At 38.1% G+C, this 24,948-nt stretch overlaps 1 protein-coding gene across 1 annotated transcript in view; it reads left to right on the top strand.

Moving 5' to 3' along the window:
• The window catches only part of TACR3 (tachykinin receptor 3), a 55,576-nt gene that overhangs the window by 11,486 nt on the left and 19,142 nt on the right, over window positions 1–24,948 (top strand). The window contains exons 2-3 of the mRNA XM_070429700.1: window positions 10,736–10,924; window positions 12,569–12,719. Of these exons, the coding sequence (XP_070285801.1) occupies window positions 10,736–10,924; window positions 12,569–12,719 (340 nt within the window). The remainder of the gene's footprint in view (window positions 1–10,735; window positions 10,925–12,568; window positions 12,720–24,948) is intronic.

The raw sequence follows: 24,948 nt of genomic DNA, 5'->3' as shown, positions 1-24,948 counted from the left end.
AGGGCCGATTGGGGAGTTGGGGCTCCACCCCCTGTCATGCACAGAGCAGGGCGGATTGGGAGGTTGCGATGCCACCCTCAGTCATGCTCAGGGTACAGCCGATTGGGGGGTTGGGGCACCACCCCCTGTCACACTCAAGGCAGGGTTGATGGGGAGGTTGCGGCGCCACCCCCTGTCACGCACAGAGCAGGGCCCATCAGGGGGTTGGGGCGCTGCCCCCTGTCACTCACAGAGCAGGGCCCATCAGGGGTTTGGGGCGCTGCCCCCTGTCACTCACAGAGCAGGGCCCATCAGGGGGTTGGGGCGCTGCCCCCTGTCACTCACAGAGCAGGGCCCATCAGGGGGGTTGGGGTTCTGTACCCTGTCATGCACAGAGCAGGGTCGATCAGGGGGTTGGGGAGCTCCCCCCTGTCACTTACAGAATAGGGCCAATAGGGGAGTTGGGGCACTGCCCCCTGTCACACACAGAGCAGGGCGGATCAGGAGGTTGGGGCGCCGCACCCTGTCACACACAGATCCACAGGGTGATCAGGGGGTTGGGGAGCTCCCCCCTATCAGGCACAGAGCAGGGCTGATCAGGGGGTTGGGGCGCCTTCCCCTGTCATGAACAGAGCAGGGCATATAGGGAGGTTGTCACACACAGAGCCACAGGGCGATCAGGGGGTTTGGACGCTGCTCCCTGTCATGCTGATCCCGGTGCCGGGAGGCATATTACCCTTTTACTATATAGGATAGAGGCCTGGTGCACGGATGGGGGCCGGCTGGTTTGCCCTGAAGGGTGTCCTTGATCAGGGTGGGGGTCCTGCTTGGGTGCCTGGCCAACCTGGATGAGGGGATGATGGCTGTTTGCAGCTAGTCACACTCCCTTCAGGGTGGGGGTCCCCACTGGGGTACCTGGCCAGTCTGGGTGAGGGACTAAGGGCTGTTTTCAGGCTGACGGGTGACTGAAGCTCCCAAATGCCCCTTTTTTTCTTTTTTTTTTTTAATTCTGGGCCAGCTTTAGCTCTGAGGCTTGGCTCCAGCTCTGAGGCCTCAACTGCTGAAAGCAGGTATCTGGTTTGTTTGGGGTCTATAATCGAAACACTGTTTCAACTCCAGCTCTGAGATCCCGGCTGGCTGAAAGCAGGTTTCGGGGTTTTGTTTACCTTCTATATTTGTAACAATGTTTCAAACTGCAAGCTCAGAGGCCAGCAGTGGCAGGCGGGGAACGTTGGAGTCCTCCATCACTGAAGCAAGCAAGCCCCATGTTCGCTTCAAGCTGCCTGGCTGCCGGCCACCATCTTGGCTGGCAGTTAATTTGCATATCGCCCTGATTAGCCAATGGGAAGGGTAGCGGAGTGACACCAATTTGCATGTTTCTCTTTTATTAGTGTAGATAACATTTCCATTGATCTTACCTGAGGATTTCTTTTGCTGTTATTCTCTCTAAATCCACTTTGTGCAACATCTTGAATTCTTTCTTCATCTAAAAACTGTTCCCCTTATAAAATGAAGTAAAATTGATTTACCTTTATTTTCTATTGCCCTGAAAAAGGGATTTGTATGCATATTACCTTATATACAAATAGAATATCATGTACAGTTATGCATACTGCACACTGTTATTTATAGTAATTTGTTTTATCTTTACAAAACATTGAATACTGGAAATACTTATTGTGAATGTGAACTTCAAATCCTTTTTTATAAAGGTATTATTTCCACAAAGATAATCTGCCAAGAGTTTTAAAAGATTTCCATTGGAAATTAATATCTTAACAAAATTAAGTATTCAATATATGATTGACTTTGTGAAAGCAGGGCTTTGGAAATGGTATATACAAGGTTATATAACATATCATATCATTAATTTCCTGAAACAGTATAGAGGTGATACAGTTATTAAATTATACTACAAAAAAAGTAACTTAAAATTTTATAATACTTGTATACCTGAATAAAATAACCTATTATATTCTGATTTTTAAATTATTTATCATCAGAGATAGTACAGGAAGCAGAAAATAATCTTTAGCAGTAAGTTTTATATTGTCAACATAAAAAACCACTTATAAATCTGTGTCTTAAATTTTGTGGAGAAACTGTTTTATGTAATGTTTATCAATAAGGTAGCATTTTTTATATAAATAGTTTTAAGGTTGCTATAAATAATTAGAATTTAAAGTTTAAATGGTTTCTATATAAGGCTCTTAGAACAGTGTCTAGTACATAGTAAACATTTAATGTGCTAGCAGTTATTACTTTTGTTGTTAAAAAAGAAAATCTAAGTTGATATTGACTATATTATATTGATGAAGCCATCCTTAATACCTACATCTCCAGCTCATTTGATTCCTCTGCTTTTCTCTCCAGCTGGGTTATAGAAAAGCTGGCCTTCTTTTGTTCTTCAAATACCTCATGCCTTCTCTAACCTCAGGGCTTGCTGTTCCAGTTTCTCTTCTAAGCCCACCTTCATTCTAATTAATTCTGGGAGGTCACAGAATGTCTCTCCCATAATTTCAACCTATACCCCAGATTAGGTCAAATTCTCTATTTTAAGCTTTATAATTACTAATATATCTCTTCATAACATCACAGTGTTCACAAAAGTATTCCTAAAAGTATTGAGCTAGACAGAGTTGCCTGATGATGAGATGGCAAACTGGGCTAAATTTCTCAAAGGTTATAAATGACAGGATTACTGATGGTGCATGTACTGTTTTAGAAAATGACAGAATAACAGGTTAGTTATTAACAAAAAACGAAAGCCAGGTTTGGGACCATCAGGATGAAAAAAATGATGATCTAGTTTTTCCTCCCCTGAACATGTAAATCCAATAAAATTTTGAAATCTGAAATGCTTTCTATAATTGGCTTTTTTTGTGGAAATCACATGACAGTACAATTTCTATCAAGGTTTATACTGGGTGAGATGAATGTATGTTATATATATTCAAAAATGAAAACAGAGGGCACCAAATAGGTCAGGTTTTAGAAATCAGAGGGGCATGTGCTGAACTCACACAGGCATTACACTAAAACTCCAAGGAAAGTTTACCTAATATTCAAGAGGTAATGTTGTCCCAAACAACAATCCTATCTAATAAAGAGGTTATATGCAAATTGACCATCACTCCAACACACAAGATGGCCACCCCCATGTGGTAAGAGATGGCTGCCACAAGATGGCCAGCAGGGGAGGGCAGTTGTGGGTGATTAGGCCTTCAGAGGAGGGCAGTTGGAAGGGACCAGGCCTGAAAGGGAGGGCAGTTGGGGGTGATAAGGCCTGCAGGGGAGGGCAGTTGGGGGCGACCAGGCTGGCAGGGGAGCAGTTAGGCATAGATCAGGCTGGCAGGGGAGCAATTAGGTGTCGATCAGGCTGGCAGGGGAGCAGTTAGGTGTCGATCAGGCTGGCAGGGGAGCAGTTAGGGGATGATCAGGATGGCAGGTAGAAGTGGTTAGGGGCAATCAGGCAGGCAGACTGGCGAGCGGTTGGGAGCCAGCTGTCCTGGATTGTGAGAGGGATGTCTGACTGCCCATTTAGGCCCCATCCCTGTGGGCAGTAGGACATCCCTCGAGGGGTCCCAGACTGGAGAGGGTGCAGTCTGGGCTGAGGGACACACACACCCCCTGCGCATGAATTTTGTGCACCGAGCCTCTAGTTAGATAATAATTTCTTACCTATGTTATGTCTATTTTAATAATATATTTTTTCTACATTAGGCTCCGACTCCACAATATTAGGAACAACATCTACTTTGTTTATCAACATAGCCAAAGTATGTCACACAATCCTGAAAAAGTTGTTGGCATTTAAGAAATAGTTGAAAATAAATGTTTGATATTTAATAAATAAATATATAAATAGTTAAATAGATAAACTTAATTGCTAAATTTAAATTGAAAGCATATGCAATGAAAGTCTAATACTTTCACTATTTTGATAATTTATTCTTTAAATGTAATTTTCCTCAAATGCCAGTGTATACATTTTATTTATTCAAATAAAAAAAATTGAATAAATAAACAAGTGATTTCTTTTTTGCTGGATAATATTTTGAAATCCCTGTTATATATGTACATTCATGTGAATGTTTATATATAGGTTTATTTTCTTTTTTTTTTTTTAAATATTTTATTGATTTTTCACAGAGAGGAAGGGAGAGAGATAGAGAGTCAGAAACATCGATGAGAGAGAAACATCGATCAGCCGCCTCCTGCATATCCCCCACTGGGGATGTGCCCGCAACCCAGGCACATGCCCCTGACCGGAATCGAACCCGGGACCCTTCAGTCCGCAGGCCGACGCTCTATCCACTGAGCCAAACCAGTTTCGGCTATATAGGCTTATTTTCATAAATTCTCATTCACTTCAAAATTCACTGACAATAATAATTCATTCATTCTTAAGTTCATTTAGAACAGTTATAGAAAAGTGCACAATAAAATTTGTCTAAATATTGCAGGTTCAAGAAAGGTTGTATTTCTAGTGATTTGTCCAAGCAAAAAATGTTCTAGTACCATAGGCCAGAAGTTGAAATTTTATGGGTCATGAGCAACTGTTGCAACTAATCTTTATTTTGCATGGAAGTCAAACAGCAACTTATGTTTGTCATTTACAAGCTAAAACATTGTCTGCTGTGGCCAGAATCAAACTAGAAAACTGTAAAATCCATATCACTTCAGACAAATGTTCTTTGCATGGTTAATATAATCAAGTAATCATCTGAAGATAGCACTCTGTCTTCATTTTTAAATGTGTAGAAACAAGTAAAGATCCAGAGAGTTTAATAAAAATATTATCAAGAATAAAGAATTATACAAGATACCAAGAGCAATTACAAAATGGAAAATGATCATTTACTGAGTAAGTAAAGTTATATCAAAAATAGTATTCTAGCCGAAACCGGTTTGGCTCAGTGGATAGAGTGTCGGCCTGCGGACTGAGGGGTCCCGGGTTCGATTCCGGTCAAGGGCATGTACCTGGATTGCGGGCACATCCCCAGTAGGGGATGTGCAGGAGGCGGCTGATCGATGTTTCTCTCTCATCGATGTTTCTGACTCTCTATCTCTCTCCCTTTCTCTCTGTAAAAAATCAATAAAATATATTTTAAAAAAAAATAGTATTCTGCAATATACCTCAAAGTAAAATGAAAAGAACCCCTCAATTATATCAGAAAAATAGTGAGTGGTAAAGCAAAGTGGTCTAATAAAGTGGAAAGGAAAACTGATTTTTTAAAATGTCAATAAAAATATGAGTTTCCACTCTGCACAGTGTTGGTCAGTGGTTAGCCCACACACCAAAGGGTCATTGATTCCTGGTCAAGGGCACGTACCTGGGCTGCAGGTTCGATCGTAGTCTGATCAGGGTAATGCAGGAGCCAACCAATCCATGTGTCTCTCTCACATCAATGTTTCTCTTCCCCCCATCCCTCCCTCCTACTCTCTCTAAAAATCAATGGAAAAAAATATCCTAGATGAGGATTAACAAAACAAAACAAAACAAAACAAAACAAAACAAAACAAAAAAAAACAAGCTTTCAATGGATGCATCCAAGAATTTCAGTTTCTATAAAAAGTGATAAAAAGTGACTTTAAAACTATTTTAGATGATGTCCTAATTGGTACAATAAGAACCCAATCTTAGTTATTATTCATGAAATAATCATACTCAGGAGACTAACTTATTTGGGAGTCTGTTTGGTGAGGGAAGAATGGTAGTGAGAAGCTCAGAAAAACACCTAGGAAAAGTTAAGTGACCACATCAAAGATATATATTTCTTTAAAGGGAGAAAAAAGTACTGATATTTGAGTGAGTTTATATCTGAGATTCGATCATTTCTTCTCAAGGTCCAGAGAATGTTTATCTGGATGAGCTTAAGCAGCCATCTTATTACCAGAGAGAGTCACAGAATAGGGAATAATGCCACAATGGATTCCAAATCACTAATTTCAAATTGGTCTTCAGCAGTGCCTGGCAGTTCTACCCACTACTTTGGCCAACGGACTCTTTCTGCAATATTTCAACTTTTTTTTTTTACTTTCCTCAGACGATTACCATGTAGCAACACTCTATTTCAAGCATCAACCATCTCTCACCCAAAGCAAAACAACAGTCAGGTAACTCATTTCCCTACTTCCATTCTTTCCATCCCTCAGTCCATTCCCCAGACTAAAATCTGATTACTCTCCTTCCCTAATTGAATTGCATCAATTACTTTCCATGAGACAGAAAAAAATCTATAACCTGTATTACAAGTTTGTCTCAAACCATTTTCCCCCTTCACTTTCTGTGTTTCAATTACCCTTTCATTACTCAAGTGTATAATGCTTCTCTCACCCTGACTCATCATGTGGATTCCTAGGGCTGCTGTAACAAAGTACACAAACTGAGTGCCTCAGAACAACAGATATCTATTGTCTCACGGTTCTGGAATGATGGTGTTGTCAGGGCCATGCTCCCTCTGAAAGCTGTAGGGAAATCCTTTTTTTCCTCCCCAAGCCTCTGGGGATTTGCCGGCAGTCTTTGGAATCCCTTGGTTTGTAATGCATCACGCAGTCCTCCATCTTCACATGGCCTTCTCTGTGTATTTCTGTTTCCAAATTTCTTCTTTGTACTAGTCACTGGATTAAGACTCACCCTCATGACTCATTTTCACTTCATTCCCTATGTAACGACTCTCTTTCCCAGTAAGGTCACCTTCTCTGATACTGGGAGTTAGGATTTCAATGTATCTTTTTTAAGGGGACACCATTCAAAACTTAAAAGCCAACCATTAGCATAGGATTTTTCCACATAGTGCTTCTTCTCCAAGAAGTCTTCTTCGCAACTTCACCCTTCTGCCACCTTGCATAGCCACCTGTCCAACTTTCAACCCAGAATGACTTTTCCTAGGGAAGATTGATTCACAATCCTAATATATAAAAACCCAGGGTCTGTAATGTCCAAAACGACCGAAGGCTCGACCGAATCCAGGCTGTGTATGCAACAGGCTCTGGTGGGTGGGGAATGGTGAGCGAGCCGAACTGCTGACCTCTCTCAGAGAGAGAGGCAGGGCTGATCAGTGGCTACCACGCTGCTGGCGAGGCCCAGAGAGAATGAGAAGCAAGCTGCAGATCAGATCCTGCTTCTTTCTCTTTCTGGGCCTCGCCAGCAGCCGTGCCTCTCTCTCTCTCCAAGAGATCAGCAGTTCAGCCCACTCACCAGCAGCCTGGGATGGCTGTTGATCAGCCCCACATCTCTGATCAGTCCCAGAGATAGGCCCAGAGACGCTGACTGGCATAGAAACTGACCTATCAGAACCTAATCTGGGTGAACTGCAAAGGGAGAACCTAAGGTGGGGCCTGAAGAGGGGTTTTAAGGGCAACCGCTGTTTGGTGTAAGGTGTAAGAAAGTGGTTCAATTTTTAATGACCAGTTTGGCAGTATAGTGCATATGGCTGGCTATCAGTCCAGATATAGGGATTATGTAATTTTGTCTGCCAAGAGCATCTCCTCCTGCTGAAAATGGCTTTTCCTCCCCATTTAAGCAAACCTATCCTATATAATCTATCTATCCTAATAAAAGGGTAATGTGCTAATTAGACTGGGTCGACCAGCCATCTTCCAGATGTCCGACTTCCTTCTGGACAAAGCCAAGGTGGTGGGGGCCGAGGCAGAGGTAGTTAGGGGCAATCAGGCTGGCAGGGGAGGGCAGTTGGGGGTGAGGTCAGGCCAGCAGAGGTTTAGGGGCAATCAGGCCTGCAGGGGAGGATAGTTGGGGGTGAGATCAGGCCAGCAGGGGAGGGCAGTTGGGGGCGAGATCAGGCCAGCAGGGGAGGGCAGTTAGGGGTGATCAGGCAGGCAGGCAGGTGAGCGGTTAGGAGCCAACAGTCCAAGATTGTGAGAGTGATGTCTGACTGCCAGTTTAGGCCAGATCCCTGTGGGACATCCTCCAATGGGTCCCCCATTGGAGAGGGTGCAAGCTGGGCTGAGGGACACCCCCTCTTTCCCCATGCACGAATTTTGTGCACTGGGCCACTAGTTTAAATATATTTTCTCAGTAAATGAATTCACGTGATCATATATGCCTGGCCTTTGTAACACCATATCTATAATTTCACATTTATTGGTGAGATTATTTGATTAATATCTATCTATTTCAGTAGACTGTGAACTCTGCCATATTTCCTCATGTTTGTATCCCTACAGTGTTTGGAATACCACAGCAGGCATTCATTAAATGTTTGGCTGAATGAATAAACAATAGCTCAGATCAGAAATGACATAACTGTCAACTTGAAGTTTCGAAATTTCTACTTTTATTAAAGTGTTAGTGAGAACATAAATTGTTTCCATATAATATTCTACCTGTTAGGGAAATTTTCCTCCATCATTAGGCTAATTGTCTAAAAAAATATATAAGAAATTTGCAGTTTATTTTGAATTATCCATGCTACAGTAGCTATACAGGACTCTAACCCTACTCATGTCACTCAATTTCTCTTTTTAGCCTCAAAAAATCAACTGTTTAAACATCCAAATTGTGTTCAGAAATTCCAGAGCAAAAGATTATAATAGAGTTTGAAAAATATTCAGTTCAGTAAAACAAAATTTATTGATAATTGCTGTGGTTGACTCTGGAAACACCCAAAAAACAACAATTTAATACAATGAGAAATAGTATGGTGAGTTATAATCAGCAATAATGGAAAAAGAAATGCCCAACTACAATTATTATCTTTATATGTTTTACTTTTATTTTTTACATTGCACATGAATACTTTTTGATTCATAAGGCAAAATGCAACTTCTGATTCTTTGGAAGGCATCTAGCTCACATATATTTTTTCTCTCACAATTTCTTACCTAAATGGCTATATTCAAAGCCATAATCTGTATCTATATGGACTTTGAAGACTGGCAGAACTAGTTTAGAATTCTAGCTCTTACCATCTGAGTCATTTTGAGAAGTTTACTTAATTTTTTTAAGCCTCAGTTTTTTTTTTTCTGCTAAAAAAAGATAATATTATTTTATTGACTGGATTAATATAGATATTAAATATATATAATGTGTGTAATTGTAATAAAATGCCTGGTAATGCTTGACAATCAATAAATGTTGCTATTATCTTCATCAACATAAGCATGAGAAGTAAATTTTAAAGTTTTCATTTTATATTCTTTCTATGATTTAATTTATCTTCTTAAACCAAGATACTGTTTTGATAATTGCTTATATATTCCACATTCACTTTTACCTGTTGACTGTCATATATAATAAATTAAGAATATTTCCTTTAAGTAAATTATAACAAAAGTTAATATTACGAATAGTATACAGATAAGTTCCAATATTCTACTGCAGATCAAATGCCTAATAATTACAAAAGCACAAAACAAACACAAATTAATTAATTATCCTTATTTTTATTCTTATTTTGAGGTATTTATTCTTAAAGTTAAAATGTTTTTGCTTAAGTAATGCTATCTGATAAAAGTGTTGCCTTTTAAAATTTACATAAATCAGTATATGTTTGAGACACACAAAATGGCCAACAGTAAAAATAAAACCATTTAAATAATGTGATTTATAACTAGAAATGCAAAAATGTAATTAATTTGTTGTACATTATTTTTTTTCTCTATTAGCCAAAATTTGGCAATTAGCCATATTATGCAATTTAAAACCAGATTTTGATCCTTCCAGACATATTGTCACTATTTTACTAGGTGAATAAAACTTGAATTTGGTTACCATATTCAGAGATTTGACAACTTCTAAAAAACTACACTCTAAAAATCATATGGAATGTGTGATTTTTAGAGCCTCAAAGATTTTTTTTAAAACTATATTTCTTTATTGATTTCAGAGAGGAAGGGAGAGGAAGAGAGATAGAAACATCAATGATGAGAGAGAATCATTTATCGGCTGCCTCCTGCATGCCCCCTACTGGGGATCGATCCCGCAACCCACGCATGTGCCCTTGGCCGGAATCGAACCAGGGACCCTTCAGTCCGCAGGCTGACGCTCTATCCACTGAGCCAAGCCGGCTAGGGCATCAAAGATATTTTTATAAAAATTATATATATTTATGTTGATAGATACTATGAAAATTTTCATGATGCAGTATGAATTCAATTTTGGAGGTAGCAGGAAGGCATAGCCTCAATCACACTTGATTTATTCATCTTTATTTGAATCCTGAACTTGTCTCTTCATGCTTTTAGATGGAAATGTTGATGATATCCTTTATAGGGGTTCTTCATCTTGATCAATCATGTAGGTATTACCCATATTGTCACTAGAATATCTTTTAAAAACTTAAACATACCGAAGAAAAAATGGAGGTTTTGAGGTACTGAATTCATTTTTTAAGCATTTATTACTCACACATCCAATTCCATTCAACAGACCTTTATGAATGCTGATAATGTGCGAGGCACAGCACCAAATAATCAAAGCCTTTAACTTACATTATTTTTATTGATCTTGTCTTCACCCATAATAGGTGGATGTTCTTATTTCTATTTTTAAAATAATGAAGTTGAGGTTCAAAAAGGTTTAAAAAAATGACAAAATAGGATTTGAACCAAATTTGTCTGATTCCAAAGACTACGTTGTAGTTATTACTCTATGCTGCCTCTACCCAAGCAAAATCCTTATCAAGTTGTTTACTAGAAGAGAAAGAACCCTGGCCACTGAAACTCCTTTGAAACTACTTTTTAAACTTCACGAACAAGAGACTGACAAAATGGTTTATTTGTTTTCATATAGGTATATGGCCATTATTGATCCCTTGAAACCCAGACTGTCTGCCACAGCAACCAAGATTGTCATTGGCAGCATTTGGATTCTAGCGTTTCTACTAGCCTTTCCTCAGTGTCTTTACTCCAAAACCAAAGTCATGCCGGGCCGTACTCTTTGCTATGTGCAATGGCCAGAAGGTTCCAAACAACATTTCACGTAAGTTAAGTTAGTTCTCTATTGTAATTTTCGATTCAATTTATTGAACAATTAAGGAACTGTAGGTTGGGAGCAACAGTTAAACAGATAAGACATAGGCGTTTGCCTCAATGTCTCACATATTACTTGGGAAGACAGACACATACAAATATTAAAATATATTATGATATGGTCACTAAGTTGGTGTAAATTATAAAGATTTATAATTGAAAAAATGTAATGACTTCTGTATGGGACAGCTCTGGAGAATTTCTTAGAGGAGGTAATAAGCTCATTGGAGATGAAAGCAATACCCAAAGGAGGGCAGGGTTGTTATTGAAATGAGTGAGAAGGGAGAAACTAGAGGCCAAAGGTGTTGATTGCTCTTTTAAGAAGCCTGGTTGAAGGGAAGGGGAGTCCTGGTAGGCTCTTGGTTGTGTTCCTTTGTTTTAACATTAAAGAAATTTAAACACTAGGTTGAAAAGAAAATAGGAATGTTGTATGATAGAATTTGACATTTTATATTTTGGACCCACCTTAAAAAAGTAGAAATACTGCTATTTGTGACAACATGGATGGGTCTTGACTCAAGAATATTGTGCTAAGTGAAATAAGTCATAAGGAAAAAAGTCAAGAACAATAGGATTTGACTCATATGTGGGATATAAAACTGAAAGCAACAAATGAACAATCAAGACCAAGAAATAAACAAAACCTCATAGACACAGACAATAGTATGGTGCTGATCAGAGGGAAGGGAGGGTGGGGAAGTAGTAAGGGGTAAAGGGAGTAAAAAGAAACAAACACCAAAGGTATTGAGAATATTAGCATACCAAACTCTGTAATTACTTTAAAGCCTCTTAAGAAAGAGGAAGCCAAACAAAAGTTTATACAAATTCTAATTTGACTGTTATATTATTGTTTACCTTCTATACCTCCCTAATTGCCTCCTTATAATTTTGATTGAAGGCTATGAAATCCTAGAATTTTGTTTGATAATGCATAGCATCATGACTTGGTTGTGACTGATACATCTATATATTATTTACCAAATTAACAATGCAATGAAATGTTCCATGACTTTGGAAAAATACATGTAAATGTCTTTACCTGATTTTTAAAATCACTGTCAAATAGCTTGTGAATTCAATGTGGCTCACAGTATCGCGTAACATTTTTTTTTCCATTTGGATGAAAAATAATGTATTTCAAATATGAATGATGTCACTGGATATATAGAATAGTTTTACATAGGAGAAAATATCGTCAGTTGATTACTTTATTCTGCCCCATCTCTTTTCTTCTGATGATACATTTAATTAGGTTACCCCACTAATTACCAAGCAGAGGAAAGGCATTTATCCTGACCCTCTAGGCAAGGAGGTGGGGATGGGGGCAGGTGTGGTTTAAATGAACACTTCAGCTCAGCTATGTTTTTCATGTATAAAGTAAAGATGGATTGAAATCAACTGGTAGCATTTGGATAACTGTAGGCGACAATAGCTTGGTATGTTAATGAGTGTGAAATGAAGACTTAGAGAAAATGTGGAAATATTCTTTAGCATTTTAAATTATGATTTAAAATGGCATGAATTCAAAATCCCACTATTTCATCCCAATATGCTCTTCAGCATGTGAGTTTTGTTGTTGTTTTTTTAATTTCAGGTACCATGTTATTGTCATTATACTGGTGTACTGTTTCCCATTGCTTGTCATGGGCATCACATACACCATTGTTGGAATCACTCTCTGGGGAGGAGAGATCCCGGGAGACACCTGTGACAAGTATCATGAGCAGCTAAAGGCTAAAAGAAAGGTACTGTTACATATAATTTACCAAGCATTTGTGTAAGTTGTGGCACATCAGAGATAAAGAATACCTACCTATGGTATTTTAATACTGTATAATATTATTTGATGCTTTGCTTCTACTTTTATTTGTCTCATGTTTTCTTTCTTTTTATCCAATTTTTCTTTTGCTTTTTTTTAATCTTCTATAAGCCACTAATCATGTGCAATTTCAGTCTGTGGTAGAATAGTCACTTCCCTACAGAAAGACTTTTTATTACCTTGTTCAGAGTATCCTCAATTACTCCACAAGAAACTTCTGAAATCTTACTTTAAGTGGAGTCTCATTTACTATATTTCTGAAGTTCTATCTATGTTTCTCCTTTATTTAACAGAATCCTCTGATGCACTTTATAATTTTCCAGAAGCTTCTTTGATCCCAATAATGGCATCTCTTTTATATGTTATAATTTCCTAATATCCATTTACCTATCTCTCCTTCCCTACTTTCCTGACACCTTTCCTCACCCTTTCCCTTGCCCCACATTTGATTTCTACACAGCCATCATGTATATCTGATTAAAAGATAAGAGTTGCATTAATACTCTTCTACAACTTATTGGGTGACATTATAAAGCCAACTTCTGAATATTCACATTAAACAAGAAATGCTCTAAAATTATAATATTGACATTTACCAGTATTTTTAATTAAGATTTTATTTAGACTACCATTATGTGACTCGGTGAGTGAGATTTTTTTTTTACTCTTATATATATTTTTTTAATCATATATCTCTTCAGGACAAAATAGACACTATTGAGTGTCTATTACATCCTATGGAGAACTTCAATTTTAGGTGAGTGAGATTTTTGATAAATTTGTAGAGTTAAAAAGAATCACAGTCACGTATTCCATCTTCCTCTCTCCAGCTGATGTGTACCTAATGCAAATCTGAGAGATTTCTCCAAGGATAAGAGAGTCATGCTAATTATGCCAATTATTATTTATTCAATTTATGATTCCCTTATTTATGTAGAACTACCAACTACATGGATACTTCCCTTAAAAAACACTTAACATCTTAAAAATCCCTTACCTACAAACACTCACTTAACAACAATAAAATTAGGTTTTAAAAATTTAATGTAGAAAATGGATTCCATTTTAATACTAATATGTTTTTCTTCTGTTATTGACAAATAGTGGTAGATAAGACTTACGTTCAGTTAACAATTTATTATGATCTTTAGTATTTGAAAACAAAAAGTATACATGATCTTTTCTACCTCACTAATTTCAGCCTATAATACTTATTTTTTATTTTATTTCTCTTTTTTAAAAAAATCTTAAAAATGAAGTGCACAAACCACCACATTATGCTTTTAGCATCTAAAAAGGAATCCTAAAACTAGGAGAATTTCAGTAACTTGGTTGTCTTAAGTGAACAGTTTCTCTTTTGCAATTTCAACCTTTATTTCATAACATCCTACTCATATTGAAAGGTGATCTTTGGGGGGATATTTTCTTATCACTATGTTTTAGGCAACATCACATAAAATAACTAATGTGATGTTCTACATATTTCAGAATAATTTCTGCCTTGCTATTACTCACTTAGTTTCCTGTCTTTTGTTTCTTATTGGTTTAGGCATCTTTTTTTTTTTCCTTAACAGTTTTCCCCTGTTCACTCCTAGAAAATTTTAAATAAGTCAAATAATTGTATATTATAGCTCCTTTTTCTTCATATACATGTAATATTTTTCTAGCAAGAAATTAAAATTTAATGAATGTTACTTTTTATTTTTGCACTGAGTCCCAGAAGGAACAAAACAAGAGAGGATACTCTGCCTTTGCCTCTGTATAACTTATAAAAGTAAGACATAAATATTTCCTTATAATTTCATTCTGTAATTTTAAAGTATAAATATCAACTTAAATGGAGAGTGTAATCCTTTTGGAATGTTTAAAAAAATAACACATTTAAATTTTTCAGTCCATATGTCTTTCTCTCAGATTGTGTTCTAGGTTGAAATAATACAAAATGACATTTATGTTATGGACTTCCTATAATAAATTACCTTGTTCTTAGAGTGCTTTCACAGTCACTTATTGGTATTACTGTGAGTATCTCAAAAGTAACACTGTTTTCCAAAAATTTGAAATTTCAGAATATAGCTAGCTCTCCTCTAAATTGCTTTTTTTTTTTAAATCCGAAATTAAATATTGTCTGGTATGTTTGAAAGAGTTATTTCTAGTAATTGTGTTATATTTATACTTTAATATGTCTACTTAGGTCTAAGATATAGTAAGTCCTTCTCTGAATGGGCCAGGTAATTATATACTGTCTCCTAGAAAATACATCTTTGAAGTTACAGATTTGACTTCAGAGATAAAATAAGAGAGTTATTGATTAAAATAGTGCAAATTCATTCAGACTGTTGGGAAAAACAACAACTCCATGAACAACGCTGAGCCAACCTCCTAGCAATAAAAAATAGTGAATGTTGATTGAGCTCCTAAATACATATGAACTGGAATAAATAAAAATTTGTCAAATCACTGAGAAAATCTTTGCAACTATTGAGAAGCATTGCTTCCATCATTCTTTCTCCTACAATCTTTAGGAATTATGCTTAATTTCAAACCTTATAGATTAAATTCTTTAAAGAACAGCCAGTAGAAATAAATTACATATCTATTATACAGAACCTTGCATGTCTAAAAAGTTTCAGAATAACAATCCCCACTTGATCTTTGTATATGTTCTGCCAAAATATGTATTCCCTTTGAAAATAATACTAGTAGATCCAGCTAGCACTAAATATTAAAAAGAGGAAATATTAGTCTTAAAAAATTAATATCTCTAGAAATATTTCCTTATTATAAAAATTAGTTTGTTGAAGAACCTGAGTATTAAAATTCTAAGGCTCCAAACAACTTACTAAGGTCTAGAAGGTAATCTATAGAATTGACTAACATTTGAGTCACATGTATAGTATACTTTCAAAAATGTTAGCAAGCACATTAATAAATTTTCTAATATAAAGTATTTTATAATTTAAAAATACTTTACCTCATAACACAGCCAAAGATATTCTCAATTTATAGCAAATATTCTAGGTTTTAAAATTCTGCAGGTTATATATCCATTGGCTTTAAATATGTCTATTTAAATATGTATATTGACTTAATAGTCTCTTTAATGTAACAAAGTAGTTAACATAAGAATGCCTGCACTTGAAATAGAAATACCTTCAGACAATTGCAAAATATAAAATATCACACAAAACTCAAGGTCTTGTCTAAGTTAGTGCTTTTTTTTTTGTGGTAATTACTTAATATTTTTGCCAACATCTTTCTTCAGGAAATGTGTACAGACTACTGTAGGATTGATATAAAATGTTTTGCAGTTCAAAAAATCTCTTCTAGAATGATAGATCTTATCAGAACCTAAAATTTCATGAGTCTCTTTTGCCTTATTGCTATATGGAATTAAAATCAAATGCAGTATAAGGAAAAATAAGTAAAGGGGGTTAACAGATCTCATATTTAGGATGTTTTGGTAAAGTAAATCAAATACACTCTTTAATTTTTTTTCAGTTTTGGCAGTAGCATCTGTTTCCTAAATATCTAGATGTAAAACATAGATGTTGACTCATAAGCCATTGAATATTTATTTGAGTTAAATCTTATGTATAACTAGAGGCCCGGTGCATGAAATTCATGCACTGGAGGCGGGTATCCCTCAGCCTAGCCTGCACCCTCTCCAATCTGGGACCTAAACCAGCAGGGATTGGGCCTAAACTGGCAGTCGGACATCCCTCTCACAATCCGGGACTGCTGGCTCCCAACCACTTGCCTGCCTGATTGCCCATAACCGCTTCTGCCTGCCAGCCTGATCACTCCCTAACCACTCCCCTGCCAGCCTGATCGCCCCCTAACCACTCCCCTGCCAGCCTGATCGACACTTAACTGCTCCCCTGCTGGCCCAATTGCCCCCAACTTCCCTCCCCTGCTGGCCATCTTGTGTTGGCCATCTTGTGACCAATGGGGGAGGCCATCTTGTGTTTGGGCTTGATGGTCAATTTGCATATCACCTCTTTATTATATAGGATTAGTATATCCATATGACTCCAATTTTAACTCATACACTTCGGAAACAAAAGATTTGCAATCCATCTCTCCTAGTATTATCCCAAACTAAGACTACATTCTTGGCAATTTGGGTGAAAAAAAAAAAGTAATGGAATTAAAATTATTGACAATGACAAAATTTATCCCAAAATATATCTGAGTCTGCCAGCATCTTGGAATAACTATTTAGGAGATAAATGCTAGAAGTCTAGTGATTAGCAAGATGGGAAGAAAATAAATTATACTAATTAATAGATATATAAGTTGGACATAAAACATACATAATATATAAATGATTAAATTATTAAATTGATCTATATGAAAAATAAATTGTGGCTAGATAGGGAATGAAAATAGTTATATCAATTTCAATTCATTCATCAAAGGCTATTTATTAAATGTTTCTATTGTGGAAGTACCATGGACGAAATTTTTCTCATAGCTGGAAAAACATTTGCAGTCTTGTGATATCCTTATAAATCAGGTAAAGAAAAATGGACTATTATAAACTGTATTACTATTGGTTGGATGTGGACACTTCAGGTGTGCTGATGAAGAGAATGATGTCCATATGGATGGAGTGTTTGAGGGACATGCTACAGGGCTCATACCTCAGTATTAACTTGTTCAAATTGATCAAAAACAAGAATATCAGTTCTGTGACCATGATAAATAAATTGACAGGTAAAGACAGAATATTAAATGACTGAATTAGGAACTGAGCGCTGTGCCATGTGACTGGTAAGTTGCATATGCTATAGGGTCTAGATCTCTTGGGTGACTAGAAAGAATGAGGTCTTGGATGTCAAGGATCTGTTTTCTAGTTCTTGCCCTGTCTATGTGTGATCTTAGACACATCTCTTTAATTTTCTTAGGCCCTGTTGACTGAAAATTGTGGAAGTTGTAGGAAGGACCTTTTGGAATTAAAATCTGTAGTTCTAATGCTCAGCATGATGCCTTTTATATAGCAGACACTTAATTCGTATTGATATTTCCTTTTTCTTCTGCCATTTTCTACTTTTTTCAATATAGAGAGCCTAAAATTACACGTAGAATTCATGTCCAGACATTTATATCTCATTCTTATATTACGCTTTTTAGTTAATCAAAAATTTGTATTTAAGACCATTGTAGATTTTATCAAGATCTATAGTCAAGATAAATTACATTAAGGCTAAAATCAATTTCCAAGGGGCCTAAAGTTGCTTGTTTTTTTTCTAATTATTAGTTTAACAAGAAATATAAAGGGTAAATTTTCTGTAACTATATTTCACCAAGAAACAACAGCAGGTCAACAAAAAAGGAAAAAAAGTTATTTTCAATTGTTCAGGTTTAGCCTGTAAACCTCTTACTCTTGGAGAAATATTCATTAAAACAAGGTGACTCAAGAACTTGATAGCACATTTCCTTCTCTGTGTTTTAATATTTACATTATAGTTTATGCTATAAATCTGAATTTTTGCTTCACCATTATCTTTTTGTTAGCTACCCAGATGTAGCAAATAAAATAATACAATATGAATATATTTTTCTAAAAGAGAACTTATTGTGCAATATCAGTATTGGTAAATGTTCAGAGTAATTGAGAAACCGCTGAACTATTGGCTTTGTGAAGGAACTAGAATTTTTCTGTCTGGCATATTCCCCATAACCAATTTTTTATCTTTATGTACTTCATTTGCTTGTTGTAATAAAAAACTTTGATATTATCCACATGTCTTAGATTTTAAATATTAATACATTATATAGATGTACAAGTTTGTATATAATGCAGTGTGGTTTACTTATCTTTCTGTCCCTCCTCATTTCCATGCCTTTAGGACACATTTTCATTCATTTTCATGCATCTTTCCCCAATCATTTGTCATAATAATATTATATTATTAATCATAAAACCACATATTCCTTTAAAATATTTTTATATTTTTAAAAAATACATACCTCATGTATCCTACTTTCTTTTGAAAATATATATTATTATCCAGGAGTAAAACCAACATTTCAGTAGTAGATTTCCTAGGGAAATGAAAATCAAGAACCATAAAATATGTTTGTAAATTTCTCACATGTGTCACAACCTCTCTCCTCAATGAAGAAAAATATTATAAACAATTTTATACAGAAGTTTTCAATTATCTACCATTATTCATGCACATATTTTGGAAAAAGTGTGTGTTTTTATAGATAAATCAATAAACACCAATAGGACATATTTGTTTTTTCTATTTCTAAAATTATATACCTAGTTTAACCCATTGGAATATGATAAAAATGTATCCAGTTGGGTCTTTAAAGGCCTCATTTTTATAAAAGAAAAGAAGTAAATCAAAACGAAGTTAAAAAAGGCAAAAACACCTGAAATTTATGATAAGTACGAATAATATTACCATGAAATACTTCTAATTAAAACACTGGAACTTAAAGAAAACTAACAGCTATTAGTTCCCACTGGCTGACGTGGGCCCTCCTTGGGGCTGTACCTGCAATCAGGAGTGTCTTCTACACCCGAGCTTCCCATTGATTGGAATGGCCATTTTCTTTAAACCCCTCGATTAAATCTTTTCCAAGCTCTGTAAGTGTGACAGTGGATGGGAAACATTTTGAAAAGCCTAAAAAGGTTTCTGTGTGTTTCTTAACAGTAGTACTTGAAAACTAGGAATGTTATTCCTTTTCAAAAGATAAAAGATGGCACTTTAGAAGGAATTACCTGCTGTCTCTGAGAGCTTGCAATCACTTGAGATGGTTTCTGTATGGATTACCCATTAACATTTCTCATCCCACAATTACAGGGGCCGGAAAATTAGAACTAGGTTCAAGCATCATGGATTTCTGAAAGAAAAATGGAATTTAGCATATAGATGTAGGAATCATTGTAGATGTTATGTAATTTCTAAATAGATTAGATTGAGTCACACTCTTCTAATGATTTCATAATGTGTTTGTTATTTAAAACTTAGATCCATCTGAAGTTTATTTATTTAAGCTGTGGATGAGACTTCAGTTTTATTTTTTAGATGCTTCCTGTTTTACCTACTACCATTTATTGAGTAACCATTTTTTCCAACACTAACTTAAAATTTCACAATTGTCATTCTAATGTCTCAAATGTGTTTGAAATTCAGTCAGTATTTTCTCTTCTGTATCTATAGCCTATCTGGCTGTAACATGCATTATCAACACACTGATTAAATTAATCAAGCTTTGCCGAAACCGGTTTGGCTCAGTGGATAGAGCATCCGCCTGCGGACTGAGAGGTCCCGGGTTTGATTCCGGTCAAGGGCATGTACCTGGGTTGCGGGCACATCCCCAGTGGGAGATGTGCAGGAGGCAGCTGATCGATGTTTCTCTCTCATTGATGTTTCTAGCTCTCTATCTCTCTCCCTTCCTCTCTGTAAAAAATCAATAAAATATATTTTTTAAAAAATTAATCAAGCTTTATAATGTATTTTAATAGCTATCAGGGCAACTCTCTACCCCTACTTATTCTTCTTTATTTCTCCAGAATTTTATTAGATATTGTTGCTTGTTTATTTTTACATATAAAATTTATAAAATATCAGTTTGTCTAATTTAAAATTATTTTTATTTATGAAATTGGATTATTTATTAACTTTGATGTGTGGGTAAAAAAATGGCATTCCTTTATGTAACTCAGGCAATTGGATGTAGTGACTAGAAATAGATTCATAGTAGGTGTGCCAAGTTCAAAGGCTCACTCTGGCACATATCTTGAGCAATATAAAATATTGCTCTTCGGAGAGGTTGCAATCCCTATAAAATGAAATGAAATAATAATACATACATGTAGTTGCATAGAGATTAAATAAGGCAATACATATCAAGCATTTTAAAAAGTGCCTGGCTTATAGAACTGATCTCAGTAAATAGTACCTATTACTTCAGGCAATATATTGTGAATATATATGCCAGTATTGTGAACATCAGGAAGCATCATATGGTGGAAAATAAAAAGTTATCAAACTGGCCATTTATTTTTTTAAACATCATAGTGACCTATATTTAATAGTGAGTCATAGTTTGCAAATAACTTACACATATGTATTATTTATTTCTCATATTTTTTTTTTTTTTAGAGAATAATAAAACTGAGTGACATTTTATCTCTGAACTAGAGGCCCGGTGCATGAAATTTGTGCACTTGGGGGGGGGGGGTGTCTCTCAGCACAGCCAGCATCCTCTCGCAGTCCAAGGGGCCCTTAGGGGAGTGGGCCTAAGCCAACAGTTGGACATCCTTAGTGCTGCTGCAGAGGCGGGAGAGGCTCCTGCCACCGCCTCTGCGCTCACCAGCTGTGAGCCCGGCTCAAGACTTCTGGCTGACCAGTGCTCCCACAGGGGGAGTGCTCTGACCAACAGGGGGAAGCTCCTGCATTGAGCATCTGCCCCCTTGTGGTCAGTGCACATCATAGTGATGGGTCATTCCACCATTTGGTAGATTTGCATATTAGTCTTTTATTATATACTAGAGGTCCAGTGCACTCGTGGGGGTGGGGGGAGAGGTCCCTCAGCCTGGCCTGTGCCCTCTCTCAGTCCTGGAGCCCTCAGGGGATGTCCGACTGCTGGCTTAGGTCTGCCCCTAGCATTAGTGTTGCCATGGAGGCAGGAGAGGCTCCCGCCACTGCCGCTGCACTTGACAGCCATGAGCCCGGCTTCTGACTGAGCAGTGCTCCCCTTGTGGGAGTGCACAGACCACCAGGGGGCAGCTCCTGCGTTGAGAGTCTGATCCCTGGTGATCAGTGCACGTCATAGCGACCAGTCGTTCTGCTGTTGGGTCGATTTGCATATTAGCCTTTTATTATATAGGAAGATATTTGTTGTATTACACAAGGTGCTTTTTCATCCATTATCAATACTGATCTTCACAATATCCCTGTGTAGTAGGCCTGGGACAAATTTAACAAATAAGGGAACTGAAGTTCTGGGTAGGTGAAAGCTGCCCAAACTCATATGGCTGGCAATTGTGCAAATCCATTCAGTCCTGTAGAATGCAAGACAATCATTCATTCCATTACAGTGAACTGAAAAGAACTGGTGGCTACTCTTAGCCACTCTCTTACCCATTAAATTTTTTTGCCTGCTATTCCATTATACTTCCCGACTTACTCTAGAATATAGTCTGTCTAATGGAAATTACCGCAATAATGGAAATGGCCCATATCTGTACTATTTAATGTGGTAGTTATTAGCCACATGTAGCTAAATACTAAAATACTATTTCTTTTCTTAAAAATTTTTGATGAGGGTTAATCAAGTTAATGTATGTGTTGAAGCATCTGGTACCTAATGCTCATAAATATGCAATCCCAATCTGCATTTACTTTTGTCTTTTCATAAGACAAAAATAAAGCTACTTATGATCACTAATAGCAAGAATAGTGCTTGTGATAGCTCTATCAAAGCAACTAGCATTTATTGTGCCTATTACTATGCCAAATGCTTGATTTACATGTGTTGAGTAGATAGTTGAATTCTGAGTGCACAAGGTAGGCGCTATTGTTATTTTCATTTTACAGATGAAGAAAGACTAACCAAATAGATTAAGTAATCCCACTTGTTTATTTTCTCCTTTGTTTCCCTTGAGCTAAGAGATGTATCAGTAAACATATTGCTATGAGAGATATCTGAGATTTTGCTGCCTACATTTTCTTCTAGTATTTTTAATGTTTCACGACTTACATTTAAGTATTTTATCCATCTTGAGAAAGACCCGATTTGTTTTTAAAAAAGCCAATTTAGGGAAATCTATGATAAAAAAAAAATAAAGCAAATACAATTAATTAACCTAAAACCCAAGATGATGAGCTTAACAAAAAAAAGCAGGCTTTTTTTTTTTTTATTGATTCAATTAAAGAAAGAAATTATCTCATTTAAATCCAAGGTAAATAAGCTACCTTGGATCTCTGTTACATTATACACCTAAAAATAAGTGACCAGTAAGATTATAAAATCTGGATGCATATTCCTTTAAATGCTCAATTTTTAATTTAATTTTTTATCTTTAATTATAAGACCATACGCCTAAGCATTGTTAGTCCATATGTTATCTCATGTAGTAACCTCATTAACACTCTGAGATATTATTATACTTATCTAACTAGTGATATAATAAAGGCTTAGGGAGTTTAACTTGCTTAACATTATGTTTTCAAATAAGTAGAGGAATCTGGTGTAGATCCCAGGCTAACATTTAAGTACAAGAAATAAGCCATGGCCTTTTTATATCTTTTTATACAGTTAAAGTGCATTATAGATAATGTCAGTAAAAGAGGTAAAAAAAGGGGGGGGGGGAATAATTCATAATATCAGCATTCTAACACTTTTTTGCCTTTATATAATATACTGGAGGCCCGGTGCACAAAAATTTGTGCACTCGGGGGGCGGGGGGAGGGGGCCCTTCAGCCATCCTGTGCCCTCTTGCAGTCTGGGACCCCTCAGGAGATAATGACCTGCTGGCTTAGGCCTGCTCCCGGGTGGCAGAGGGCAGGCCCAATCACTAGGTACAGCCCCTGGTCGGGCTCAGAGCAAGGCTGATTGGGGAGTTGGGGCGCTGCCCCCTGTCATGCACAGAGCAGGGCGGATCGGGAGGTTGCGATGCCACCCCTAGTCACGCTCAGGGTACAGCCTATTGGGGGGTTGGGGCACCACCCCCTGTCACACTCAAGGCAGGATCAATAGGGAAGTTGCGGCGCCAACCCCTGTCACGCATAAAGCAGGGCCAATCAGGGGGTTGGGGCATTGCCCCCTGTCATGTACAGAGCAGGGCCCATCACGGGGGTTGGGGCTCTGTACCCTGTCACACACAGAGCAGGGCCGATCAGGAGGTTGAGGAGCTCCCCCCTCTCACGCACAGAGCAGGGCCGATCAGGGGGTTAGGGCGCTGCCCCTGTCATGCACAGTGCAGGGCCCATTAGGGGGGTTGGGGCTTTGTACCCTGTCACACACAGAGCAGGGCTGATCAGGGGGTTGAGGAGCTCCCCCCTGTCACGCACAGAGCAGGGCCCATCAGGGGGTTGGGGAGCTCCCCCCTGTCATGAACAGAGCAGGGCCCATCAGGGGGTTGAGGAGCTCCCCCCGTCACTCACAGAATAGGGCCGATAGAGGAGCTGGGGCATCGCCTCCTGTCACACACAGAGCAGGGTGGATCAGGGGGTTGGGGCGCTGCCCTCTATCACCCACAGAGCAGAGCCGATCAGGGGGTTGGGGCGCCACCACTGTCACACTCAGGGCAGGGCTGATGGGGAGGTTATGGCTCTACCCCGTCACACACAGAGCAGGGCCCGTGGTGGGGGGGAGGTTAGGGTGCCGCACCCTGTCACACACAGAGCCGCAGGGCGATCATGGGGTTGGGGAGCTCCCCACTATCAGGCACAGAGCAGGGCTGATCAGGGGGTTGGGGCGCCTTCCCCTGTCACGAACAGAGCAGGGCGTATAGGGAGGTTGTGGCCCCACTCGCTGTCACACACAGAGCCGCAGGGCGATCAGGGTGTTTGGGCGCTGCCCCCTGTCACGCTGATCCGGTGCCAGGAGGCATATTACCCTTTTACTATATAGAATAGAGGCCTGGTGCACGGGTGGGGGCGGGCTGGTTTGCCCTGAAGGGTGTCCTGGATCAGGGTGGGGGTCCCCACTGGCGTGCCTGGCCAGTCTGGCTGAGGGGCTGAGGGCCGTTTTCAGGCTGGCGGGTGACTGAAGCTCCCAACTGCTCCTTTTTTTTCTTTTTCTTTTTTTATTCTGGGCCAGCTTTAGCTCTGAGGCCTCAGCTGCTGTAAGCAAGTTTCTGGCCTTTGTTTACCTTCTGTATTTGATACAATGTTGCGGTCCGGCTGGCTGAAGCCCGGCTGACTAAAGCAGGTTTCTGGGGTTTTGTTTAGCTTCTATATTTGCAACATAGTTGCTTAGAGTTACAGCTGTGAGGCCGGCAGCAGCAGGCAGGGAACTTTGGAGTCCGCAGTCACTGGAGCAAGCAAGCCTCCTTGTTTGCTTCAGTGCCTGACTGCTGGCCGCCATCTTGGCTGGCAGTTAATTTGCATATCTCAGTGATTAGCCAATGGGAAGGGTAGCGGCCGTACGGCTAATTACCATGTTTCTCTTTTATTAGATAG

The sequence above is a fragment of the Myotis yumanensis genome, unplaced genomic scaffold, assembly GCF_028538775.1.
Source record: "Myotis yumanensis isolate MYYU_CA2020_CCGP unplaced genomic scaffold, mMyoYum1.0.hap1 SCAF_1, whole genome shotgun sequence".
NCBI lineage: Eukaryota > Metazoa > Chordata > Mammalia > Chiroptera > Vespertilionidae > Myotis > Myotis yumanensis.
The sequence above is the reverse complement of the archived record's forward strand: the minus strand, read 5'-3'. Positions and strand labels throughout refer to the sequence as shown.